At 41.3% G+C, this 12,281-nt stretch overlaps 1 protein-coding gene and 1 long non-coding RNA gene across 3 annotated transcripts; one reads left to right on the top strand and one right to left on the bottom strand.

The window, feature by feature from the left end:
* Positions 1-1,145: 1,145 nt before the first annotated feature.
* On the bottom strand, positions 1,146-12,243 carry LOC121107325. 2 transcript variants are annotated; one of them, XR_005841248.1, is made up of 4 exons: positions 10,900-12,243; positions 9,097-9,175; positions 1,678-1,868; positions 1,146-1,390 (listed from the first exon to the last, which is right to left on the bottom strand). It is a non-coding gene; the product is annotated as an uncharacterized LOC121107325 (long non-coding RNA). The 2 variants fall into 2 exon arrangements; XR_006931011.1 differs by lacking the exons at positions 9,097-9,175; positions 10,900-12,243 and adding an exon at positions 2,375-2,469.
* LOC417741 (secreted frizzled-related protein 2-like) lies at positions 7,206-10,841 on the top strand. The gene is made up of 4 exons (XM_415985.8): positions 7,206-7,545; positions 8,063-8,232; positions 9,100-9,192; positions 10,258-10,841. The coding sequence occupies exons 1-4, from the start codon at positions 7,259-7,261 to the stop codon at positions 10,566-10,568; spliced, it is 861 nt and encodes a 286-aa protein (XP_415985.2). The 5' UTR covers positions 7,206-7,258; the 3' UTR covers positions 10,569-10,841.
* Positions 12,244-12,281: the final 38 nt, after the last annotated feature.

Genomic DNA, 12,281 nt, shown 5'->3' with positions numbered 1-12,281 from the left:
CAGATGTGGCCCCACCAGGGCAGAGTAGAGGGGTACGATCACCACCTTGACCTTTACTGAAGACTGGACTGACACGGTCTTTCCTCCAGTCCTCAGGCACCTCTCCCATTCTTCGTGGCCTTTGAAAGATGATAGAGAGCAGCTTGGCAGTCGCTTCTGCCAGCTTCCTCAGCATCTGTGGGCACATCCCATCAGGGCCCATGGATCTGTGTGTGTTGAGTTTGCCTAGATGATCTGACCAGATCTTCCTCCGCCAACTTGAGAAATGTGAGCTCCTTGAGAGTTACACAAGAAATAAGGGAGAAAAGCAGATTAGTGAAGTTGCAATAGAAAATGTGTCTTCTGTCAGAGTAAGAAGGGGCACTAAAAGGGTTCCAGAAGGCATCCGCAAGACAGTATCTAAAATGGAGAGACTGAAAATAAGTATGGAACACTCAGTCTTTCAGCATGTATCCCTTACCCATCCCATTACAGAGCTGGAGTAGCAAAACAGAATTAACTATTCCAATCAAGTATTTGCAAAGCAGTCAGGTAAAATTTACATACTAAATGCCTGTGAGTGGGCAAACTCATTTGTGGAGCAGTCACAGTAGTTTGTAATTACCACAATTACAAATATATATTCTTTTCCCTGAGTCCCAAAACAATTCTTAGAAAGTGGTGCTATGCACACACTTGAGTTTAGGACGCAGCCATTTATCTTAATTAAGCCACCTAAAGTTTAGTATGCGTGTGTGTATTTGAATAAAATAGTTTGAAAATGCTTTTAGAAAAAAAAAATATCTTTCCAGAGTAGTTTGACATGGAAACTTAGCAATGAAGGTGAAGATATATCCAGAAAATACTTTTCCTTTCGAAAATGTAAAATGTAAATCTGTACCCTTAAAAACATGAATCATGTCTTGGAGACGAATTTAAATTAACACGACAACAAAAAACTGCCAAGAACCCAACAGATAGAATCCATAACTTGAAATCCATTTGATTATTTCTTGACAAGGCTGCGTGTTCATCTCAATTCACCCAAACCACTCGCGGTGGGAACACTTGATTTGATTAAGTGCATTCTAATACGTTTTTCAGTCCAAGGAAAGAGATGACATTTTGCCATTATTTTTTAAGAAAAAATTCTTGTTAATGCCAAAGGAAATTCTGCTTAGAGAAGATTTGCCCATAATGTCTCAACTCATATATTTTATGCACATTTATTTATTTGTGAAACCTTACAGACGTTACATGACTTTTCTTCTTCAGCAAAGCACACATGCTGAAATTTGAATTCTACACAGATGCTTCAGGTCCATTGATTCCAACAGCATCAAAGAGAAGTGGGTTTGGCCAGCCATTTAATGGTGTAATGTCAAATTCTGGTAGCCTTTCCTCCAGGTAGCTGGAACAGGGAGAAGTTAGATGCAAAAAGCTGTCAAGTGAGTTAAAAGGGATCGGCTCCAGGCCTGCTGGAGTCAGCTGAGCACTCTCCCAGCCTTTTACTTGCTTAACTGATAGAGCTATCTCTTCTAACAGCCAGAAGCCAGACATAATTTTCAAGACTTAATGTGTTTCTGCCTTATCGTGACAATCAGTAGTTGGCTACAGGCCACAGACAAAGAAAGTGTTGGGGATAGACAAGGCGACCCTGTTTACTTTCTCAATGGACTACAAATAGTTGGTACATACTTGCTGTTTACGCCTAGGCAGGACAGCTGATCCCCTGTGATCCGAGGAAACACTCTTGAGCCTGCTTTTACTGTCTTGCTCACGGAGTTTGGAAATGATGCAGTGCACTCTCCTTTAGAACTGGCTTTTTTTTTCCGTATTTGCCTGTTACAGACAATGCCTCAGACAGGATGCAGCTCTGATACACAGTTCTGTGACAGGAAAACAGAGAATAAACATCCAAAAGACTGCAAATATAAAGTCTAGACTCAACTGGAGCTTTTCTGCATAACAGGGATTATGCCTGAAATAAGTAAAACTCCATTAGATTTCTTCCACAACAAGAAATCAAAGCAAAACTACGTAGAAGCCCAGTAAGGCTAAGTAAAAACTAAGAAGAGAAACAGGCAGTGCCAGCCAAACCAGCAAACCAGTAACAATGAGAAACCCCAGCCTTGAGAAGTTTGATTTTCTAGCTCAGAATAAGAAGAGACAAGTGGCTATCAGTACTGGCTCTGTGTGGAAGGTGCTCATCTAATACATGATCGATGGTATAAAAGCCCAATTCAGACAGCCTGCCTGCCAGCTGATCTCCCTGTGCCCTATTTCCATCTCTGCTTATCTGGTGTACTTCAGAAATGCTATTTGCTCAGGTTTTGTATAGCATTCAGCACATCTGTGCCTTTAGGTGATGCTGGAATCTGTGTAAATCCTGTACCTACATCCCTTTTCCTGACTCTTGAAGTATCTCAGCACTTCCTATTCAAATGCATTCATCCTCCTGCATCCCCTGTACTGTCACCCAGAAATGCTATCTCTGGTCTATGTGTGCGGGGATGAAATGCAGCAGGATTACAGGTTAAACAGGAAGCCTGAGGTCAGAAAACAAATCCGAGTCACTCCACGCATCAGCTTTCTCTTTCACAATTAAAACAAACTTTCCTCTGGGTTAATCAATTTCCAGTAACAAGGACAGAGTTCAGTGTGCCAAGGCTGAGCCTTCAACTACCCGCGTTACAGCTTTATAAGGGAATACAGCATTTCTGTTATTTAAAAATTAAAGCAACACTACAGCCATTGCGATGGGTAAATTAAAGAGGCGTTTTCCAAAAGCAGCTTCCTCTGCTGGTTTATAGATACCATACATGAAATGAATGCTGCCCCACAGGGTGAGCACATTGCTCCAGCGAAGCTGCCCCCGCTGCGCCAGCTGCCTCTCTGAAGTCCTTTGGGACTCTGGGTGCATAGCTGTAAGCTTTTGTCTGTGTCTAAGAGCCTTGTGCATCTGCAGTCACACTTCAAATAAATTCCAGCTGAATACTGATCCAATGTTTAGATGAAATCCCCAAATCCCCAGGTCTGTGGGCTTGCTCTCCAACTCCCAGTATCTTTGAAGAAAAATTCAGTCCCATTTCGTATTAGGGTCTGAGCGGTGGCTCCGCGTTAATCTCTGTCTGTCTCCCTGGTAACAGTCAAAGAAGGTAAAACAGAGGTAGGAAGGGTCTCCAGCAACTATTCCTGTTATCAGAGCCCATCAGCAGGTGACCACTTCTCATATCCAGGAACAATAAATAGAGCCTGTGGCTAATGGGCCGACCCCACAGCTTTCTTCAAACATTTCAGAGAGAATTAGCTGGTGGCCAGACTTGAGATGGAAGGTTGCCTAAACCTCAGGTCCCGCGTTTTGTGCTGCCCAGTCAGAATGCATGCAGATGCTGCAGTTCACTTGATAGTCTGCAAAACTAATATATTTTTTTTTATTTTATGTAGCCTTTATTAGAGGAACCTCTACATCTGTATCACTGCAATTAGAAATATTCCTCCTCTTTCAGCGGTTATGTAATTTGAATGTTCATCTCATGTGGCAAGAGGGAATCAGTTTACTGCCTTCCCAGAAACAAGGTGTGCATACTTTTACCCGATGGATTTTTTTCCACACAGAGTCAGTGAACAACTGAGCATCTGCAATGAAGGAGAATCCATGGCACAGCAACATGGATGCTGCAGCATATGCTTCTGCCAGGGATCCAACGTCTGATGGGCTTCAAGCACTCTCCAAGCAGTGTCAGTCTACTTTGAATGCTCATTTTTATTAACTGTTCTACAAGATCCTTGCAAAAAAATGACAAATGATAATGACTTGCTGTCAAGCCAAGTATCAAGGTAGCATCTGTTCATGAGGAATATCAAAATAATTAAGCCTAGACATAAGCACAGCCAAAATTTTTCCCTTGCCTAAAATTGGCTTGTGCATGTAGAGGAAAAAAGTATCAAACTGGCAAATTCCATAGTAAATAATGAGGCTGAAAATGGCACAGGGTAGGCAATTTGGCCCAGCTAACATCTTGAGCCTAGAGACTGTCAGAAGAGAGCAGAGGTAGAAGATCCCCTAAAAGATTTTTTTCCTGACAGAAGACAGCTAACAAAAATGACGAATGACAGACTAGGATTATGGATGATGCCCTGGCTTCACATCCAGCCTTAAAGCACATGCAGCCATAGGTATCAAGCAAAGACATATATACGTATTCTTTTCCCAGAGCCACCAACAATTCTTCAGCTGTTGAATGCATTTAGAATCACTGTGCTTCATAATTTCTGACAAAGGCATGAAGTCTTGCTACGCCCCGGGTGAACAAAACAAGAAGAAAAGAAGAAAGAGGAGCAGAGCAGATGGATTTCCATTCTTCTGGTATTCTGCACTAACAAGAAAGTTCTTCCCCTCCCACCCCCTTGGGTTCCCCCGGGCTCCAGCTGAAGCATTGTGCCAGACTTTCCAGGCACAGGAAGAGTCACCCCGCTATGATGCACTGAGTCTCATGTCTCCAAAGTGGTCAAGCCACCAGCCTCCAGCTACCCCACTGCACGAACAGAGGAAAATGATTGTCCTTAGTGTTATAAAACAGTGACCCACTGAAACTCAACTCACCAAAGGAAAGGAATTCAAAGACAGCTGACCTTTGTAATGTATGCTAAAAGAAACATTAAGGTACAGCTCTGTGGTGGCTCATAAATGACTATGCCCCTGAGAAATCCTGGTAGGAAATCATGACTCAGAGGTTCACAATTACTTACTTTCAGGACAATTCTGATTGGGACTGTCTGTCAGGAGAGATACTAGCTGTTAGTAGAACACATCTCAGTCTCTCATTACCCCTGTGTCTATTCTGTCCAATACTGGTGGCCCCCAGAGAGCTCTCAAAATCAGATCTCTTACATCACAAGCCAGCACGAGGGCACTTGTCCAGGCTGTTAGGAAGGCATGCATTGGGTGGGAAAGGCCAAGTCAGCCCCTTTGGTGGCATCATAGGCAAAGCTCACAACTGTCAAAACGGCAGCCACCCATGACCAGGTCTGCACGGTTGCTGCTGCAGCCCACTCACTGCTATTCATGAGCGGATATAGACCATCACAGTAGTTGGGTAGAGTTATTTTGGATGGAAACCTTCAGTTCATGTGCAGTGGCTATAAATACGCAGCCATGCTCACTCTGAAGCATGTTGGCTCTGGAAATTCTTTTGTGTATCCAGGCCTATGAAGCCCAATCCAGCTCCCATCAGAGCCTACCAAGTGCTTCTGCAAGGGGATACCAAAACATACTCTTCTTACTTTTTTTCTCCATCAGATGATACTTTCCAGCCCCTCATTATTTACAGCAACAGTTTACTTGGGTCCTAGAGTAAATCAACTTTTCTTGTAGATTATGAGACAGTCACAGAAAAATAAAACCACATCTAAATAACTGAGAGATCAGATACTCTGTCTGAATATACATGCTGTATCACTCAGAAATGTGCATGTAATGCCATAGGACAGACGCAATGGAAGGATATTCTTTACTGGAGAACTACTTGCCATGTGATTTCAGGTGACAACCAGATGAGAAAATTGCTACAAAATAATACTATTAGGGCCGGAGAGGAATTTGATTAATTCCATAAAAATGTGGATTGAGTTGGTAAAAACAACAGCAGCATGGATGGATGTAGAAATCTGCTGGCTGAGTGAGGGCTTCCTATATAAAGTTTGGTTCCCTGTAGCTGCTGGATGTCAAACTGACACATCAGAGACATCATCTTGTCCTTTTTTTCCCCGATATATTTAAACAGATACTGCAATTTCTCCTGTAGCATAGCTAAGAAAACAACTAAGGAGGAACCAATGGGAGTTTGTCATTGATTTCAAAGATGCTAAGATTAATACTCTAAAAGGAAGGTATAAACAGGATAAACAGGTACATAATATGTAGCACATAGTCTAAATGTACTACACCTAAGTGTAAGCACAAAAAGATGCTGTTTCTGAAAAACATATTTCAGTCAAGCACCAGTAATACCAGCTGATATGCTATTGCAAACGTGCTCTTGCCTAATAAAGCCAGACATTTTACAGTAGATCTATCTACTTGTTGTTAATATCTAAACATTTCTGCAAATAAGAAATGGAAATTTAAAACAAAACAAAACAAAAGACACACCCCTGTATCTAAATGAAAAAAATATTAAAAATTCCTATTAAAAGTTTTGTTTGAAGCTTCAAGTCTTTTAACTGTCCAGTAGTTACAATAGGTAAGAAATACATTACTCAGATCCTGCCACCGTATCTGATTCCCCAGCTTCTCCTCTATAGGTAAGAACTCTTAAGAAATTTAATATTCTTTTTATTTTGCTTTGTGCTACAGACAGAAGAAGTAAATCTTTGGTATTATCTGCTTACGCAGAGTTTTCTATAGCCATAATTTATTAATAAAGATGGGAAATGATGAGTTCTTTGTAGAATTCTAAGTGTTACTAAGTTCATTTGAAGTAATAAACTCCATACATGTAACTGTCTTTTATCTCTGAATAAATACTGATAGCCACAGCAGTCCTACAGTATTTTTCTACAGGAAAGGTTAAATCCACCACTGCATTGAAAAAGTAAAAGATGTGAGTTCTGTAGTCATTCTATAGTCAGTAAAATTAATGGAAGTTGAGAGCTTTAGCATGTTACAGCATAGGGGTCCCAGTTTCCAGCCAAAATATTTGGTTAACAGAGTAAGGCTGTCTCTTTTTTGGTGCTTGTGCAAGTAAAGAAAGTGCCTCTTCTACACTGTAAAACAGTGGAAGAGACACGAGCAATTAGCACAAGCAAAACATTTTCACTTGATAAGTCAAGTCTGGGCTGTTTTTTCTGGCTGGTCAGCAGTGTCTGAAAACAAAGGAGACACAGCAGCCCTAGGAGACAGCTTGTCTGCCCAACCACTTTTCTGGGGGATCTCTTAATTTGATTTAGAAAGCACATAGCAAGACTTCTAGGTGTCAAAATTTAATATACCACATAGCACACTACTGCAGCTGATGCTGTCAGGCACGTGAAAGCCTATAGCTAATCTGTGTCTTTAGGGAATATAGTCCTATATCTTGTCTCCACCTCCCTGGTTATCACAACAATCACTTGGATAGGCTATAAGATCTGGTGCTGTCTCAAGTGATTTGATAAGCAGCTGAAAACCAAGGGTTCGTTAAGCTCTCGGGGTATATAAGCCACAGGGTTTTCAGCATGCCCCTGTACTTGGGAGGTTTGACAGCTCCCTGTTTGGCAAGCTGGGACTCACAGGGAGATGCTGTTGACTGCAAAAATACTTGTTTTCACTCTGAGTGTTTTCCTAGGAGTGGGCACAAGTTTTGACATTGGATTATCCACCAAATGTGTAGTGATACCCAAGGAGATGGACATGTGCCACGAGATTGGGTACTCCGAAATGAGGCTTCCCAACCTGATGGGACACACAAGCATGGCAGAGGTCGTCCTAAAATCCACCACCTGGCAGCACCTGGTGCACACAGACTGTCACCCTCATGTGAGGATGTTCCTGTGCTCTCTGTTTGCACCCATCTGCCTGGACACGTAAGTATCACAGCTCCCAGCCTTTTGGCCAGAACAGGGATCAAATCAAATGCGTGTTTATTGTAATGGAAGGGTGATCTCCACTTCATCTGAAATAATTCTGTTAACTTTTTCATACTCATTGGGAAGAAAAGCGCTCAAAAGCACTTAAGTTCCACTTAAACTTCGTTTGCTTTGTGGAAATGAATGCTGTTGCTAAAGAATACCATCTTTTAATTTGTTTTAGTTGAAATTTTCTTCTTGTTATTTTAAAGTTGAATATGGGTGACAATGAAGCCAAATACCCATCGCGAAGAGACTCAGGCTCTTAACAAGGATTTTCTCAGATAGTAAGAAAAGCATTTTAAAAAAACATTACTTAATTCTATAACATAGAAGCACAGGCCATTTCTAGAACTGAATCTGTGCTGAAAGATGTCAAATACCAGCATGTGCTCTGCGCAGAAATCACTGCTGAAATACTTTGTTATCAGTGAGTGAGTTGAACAGCTTCAACCTGGTGCTCCCCTTGGTGCAGGTTCATCCATCCCTGTAGGAGTATGTGTGTTGGTGTTCGGGACAGCTGTGCGCCTGTACTTGCCTGCCATGGGCACACCTGGCCAGAAAGCCTGGACTGCAACCGGTTCCCTGCAGACGAGGACATGTGTCTGGCATCGCTTACAAAGGAATACAAATACTTGCACAAAGGTAGGTGAAAGATGGCAGGGTGGCTGCATGTATGCTGCAGGCAAACAAGATAGAAGGGACGCAGTTCGCAGTCTGTGACTTCGTAATTGGAGTTGCATCTATAAGTACTTGTTTGTGCAGGGGGGGGGGAAGTGCTAATGCCTGCTGTGAAAACTGTGGCACTCCTCAGATGGTGTGAGTCAGCATCGCTTCAATTAAATGAAGAGTTGTTGGTCTACACATAGCAGAGGAAGTGATTATCTCCCTGCACGGCTATAGGCAGTATCATATCCATGACAGCACTGTATTTTATTCATTTTGAGGCCTCTTTATAGACTTATCAACTTTATTAGGGATCTGATAAACTCACATATGGATTGAATTGGTCTTCAGATCAACTTGGAAAAGTTGGGAGGATTTTCCTTAGGGAAATCTGAGTTAGCATGACACTGATGGTCAAATCTTCAAATGTGCTTAGGTTTATTTACTTATGTAGATAGAAGTATAAGTAAGTTGCTGCTGGCACACTCCAATTCCTACGTTCTGAGTAGTTGCCCAGATGAACCTAGGATCACTGACAGAATTCTCACTTGACCCCTTCCCCACCCCGCAGCTGTACTGAAAATAAGACTCTATTTAATATTGTATTTGATGTTGATGATTGAGTTTGTCAGTCTAAACAAGGAGTGAATGGGCATGGAAACAGAAACTCCTTTTCCTCCTCAGCCATGTTTTCGGAGAAGCATGTGGATGGTTACATTATCACTGAACAATTGTGTGTTTTCTATAGTTACTCATAGTTAAACAGCAAGCTCTCAACTTTCTCAGCAGAAAACTAATACAAAACATCCTAAAAGATAATGATGAGACTTTGCCGTTTCTTACCAGTCCTACCGAAGCCTGCATGCCAGACCTGCCCAGCAGTGGAGGAACTCTTCACGCACAAAAGACTTCTCGAAGTTTTCTGTGACAGTAATTTCGGTAAGTCCTTGTTAATATGGCTGCTATTAAACTATCAGTTCTCCTTCTAAAATGCTTTAAAATTAGGATTAAAATAGCTATCAGCTTCTGCTGGGATTTCAAAATCTTCATCCTGAGAGCTTGGATACTGAGTCAACTTTAGGTTATTTTTCAGAATATGTTCTTTCTGAGCTAAATTTAAGGATTTATTTTGCACGAAATACTTCTTTGTCATCTGTTTTACAAACAAATAGCTTTTGTGTTCTTGTTGGACTGGCTTCATTGCAGTAAAATATGATATATGGAAAATATTTCTGGCAAAAGCAGGCAAATAAACCAGCTTGTCTTTTATTAGTAATTAAACCCAATAAAGCTTTGGTTGTTTCACCAGTGAATGGCATGTCCTTGTTACTTGTTCATTAATTGTTCACAATACATAGCTTACTGAAAAGACTCAGAAAATCATAAAAAATAAATTCTTACTTCAGTTATCTTACTGAAGTGACAGGCAATACTTTTGAGTTTGCCCCAGAAACATCCTGCAAAGTCCTTTGAAGTCAATAGAGACTACTAGTGAATACAGCTGGCTTTAGATCAGGAAAGAGAAATTTCATGCTAAGAAGTGTTGGTGGAGTTACTTGTGTTAGATAGATAGATGCCTGTGATGAAATGAGATTATCTAAAAGGGTGGTATCACCAAGCTTTACTGCTGAGAGGTTCATAACACAAAGTGAGTAGAATAGTTTGGGCAAGGAGGCCAGCCTCATGATATTAGAACAAGGCCAACAGCTTACAGTATCTAATTATCCAAACAGTCACCATCACATATACAGTGACAGCAAAAATATATTACACATCTTTGTGAAAATATGTTTTCCTAGTTGCCTAATGCAGTGAAAAAATGATCAGTTACAAACTTATTTAAAAAATGTGTTAAAATCTATACTGCTGTGGGAGAAGACGTCACCATACTCCATTACCAGCAATTATGAGAGTATTTTTAAGGAATCTTCCTGCTTTAACAGGTAGTGTTTATTTCCATATTTGAACAAACTGAGTGACTTACATGTTTTCTTTTTTCCTTAGCAGTGAAAGTAAAGCTGTCCAAAAAAAGAGCAGTAATCGGCGACCAAGAGTACAGCATTGAATGCCATGTGGAATTCATTACCCAGGGCTCACTCTTGCCTTATGAAACTCAGCACATGATACAGCAATGGCTGCTCATCAATGAAAACTGTACACAGAGGATGACTCAAACCCATCGTCCTACGGTGTATCTCCTTGTAGGGAAGATTGAGGAGGGTATCATTTTAGTAAATCAGATTTATCACTGGCAGAGGAGGGACTCCCAGCTGACTTTGGCCACTCAGAAGTGGAGGTACCATAAATGCTTGTAAATATTTATCGTATTACTTGTAAAAAGCTTATTACACTTCTTACGCCGAACTTATCTTGTAAATAAGAATGTACCATAAGTGGCATGTAAAATCTTTGTTTCCTTTTAAACTGTATTATAAATTGAACTTAGATCCAGTGTCATCAGGCCTACTTTCTATAGTATTTTAGCTATTTGTGAAGTTTTAACTTGGTAATCTATGTGTAAAGTTTTGAGCTACTGCAAAAATCTTTTGTAATATGTATAAAAACTGAAATGAAACAGTTTCAATCCAGCTCAGTATCTTTAGTGTATTCTTCTATAGTGTTCACCCTGCCATTTTCTTGACTTACCAAACTTTCTCTCGGTTAATGCTTCATTAATGCACCTCATTCTCTTCCATTAGAGTATTTTAAAAGAAGGTGGCCCTCTGCTGGTCACTTTTGTCAGAATCAAAATAGTATAAATTGAAATAAATGACAGCAAACACAATAGGTTAGCCCAACAACAAGATCTGGTCATTTGGTGTCATTTTCATTGATCAAGATGACATATCTCAGTGGTAACGCCTCAGAGCACAGGCTAACTGCAGGTTTTGAATCTTTTAAAATCAGGATTCCCTTGTTGAAAGGTCCTATTTAATATTCAGACGTACAAAATGTCAGTGCATCAGAGGGCAGTGGGCATGGAGCAGGCAGCCCAGGGCAGTGGGCATGGCCCCAAGCTGCCAGAGCTCAAGGAGTTTGAATTTAAGTGGTTTGAATTTAGGGTGGTTCTGTGTGGAGCCAGGAGTTGAGCTCGATGATCCTTGTGGGTCTTGGAATTGCAGCTTGGGCTATTCTGTGAATCTGTGATTATATGATTTTCTATCGTGAACTAGAAAACTTCCAGAAACTGTGGAAAAAAAAAAAAGTTGGAACAACCTATATTCAGTTTATACTATATAATGAAGACGCTGTTCTGAAAAATGTAGGTGACCCAAAAGCTCAGTTCATTTGATCCCACTGAATCTGTGATGGTTTCTGCTGGAAAAATGGTAAATATTTAAAGCACTCCGTCACTGCCTACAGACGCCAACTGCTCCCAAAGGTGTCTGACAGGGCTTATGTCAGCCATGGGCAGTCCTGCAGGGAGCGACTTATTTAAGTGCCAGAGCAACATCAGCGACCTGGACTTGGTATGAAAGGATGTGGCTACTGGTCTGAGCTGCTGAGAACTGGTTGCTCGATAGTCTCTGAGGTAAAGGAGGTCATCTTAGCCCGTGTTTTGTGTTGGTTTCCATTTATTTCTCTTTACATGAGGGGTTACCGTACAGCCCTTTGCTTACTTGCTCTTGGATCTGCTGTATATTTTAAACAGCTGTAGCTGAACTATCCTGGACATGACTAGGCAGCTCCAGCTGCCAGCCCCACTTTGCAGAGCTCTGACAAAGTAAAGTGCAATTGGATGGAGCAAATTTTCTTCATATGTATGTGTGATTTAAGACCCTCTGCTATACACCAACGAGGTGTACAGCGGCAGCCTGACCTAGTGGGTGGGTGGCAGCCCTGTCTGCGGCTGGGGGGTTGGAACTGGATGATCTTTAAGGTTCCTCCCTACCTAAGCCATTCTATCATTCTATGATGAGCGCCAGAGAAAATTCAACTCGGGAACTTCGGCTGAGAACGTTTCACCTCTTAACTACCAACAACTCGGAAGCAAAATGCCCGCGCAGCAGCAGCAGCCACCTGAGGGC

The sequence above is a fragment of the Gallus gallus genome, chromosome 1 (assembly GCF_016699485.2).
Source record: "Gallus gallus isolate bGalGal1 chromosome 1, bGalGal1.mat.broiler.GRCg7b, whole genome shotgun sequence".
Taxonomy (NCBI): domain Eukaryota; kingdom Metazoa; phylum Chordata; class Aves; order Galliformes; family Phasianidae; genus Gallus; species Gallus gallus.
This window is presented reverse-complemented; position numbering and strand designations above follow the sequence as displayed.

Excerpts from the sequence above, each read along its gene's own strand:
- LOC417741 (XM_415985.8), top strand. The coding sequence starts at position 7,259 with ATGCTGTTGACTGCAAAAATACTTGTTTTCACTCTGAGTGTTTTCCTA. Across the intron at positions 7,546-8,062 it reads GCACCCATCTGCCTGGACAC|GTTCATCCATCCCTGTAGGA; the intron begins GTAAGTATCACA and ends CCCTTGGTGCAG. Across the intron at positions 9,193-10,257 it reads TTTCTGTGACAGTAATTTCG|CAGTGAAAGTAAAGCTGTCC; the intron begins GTAAGTCCTTGT and ends TTTTTTCCTTAG.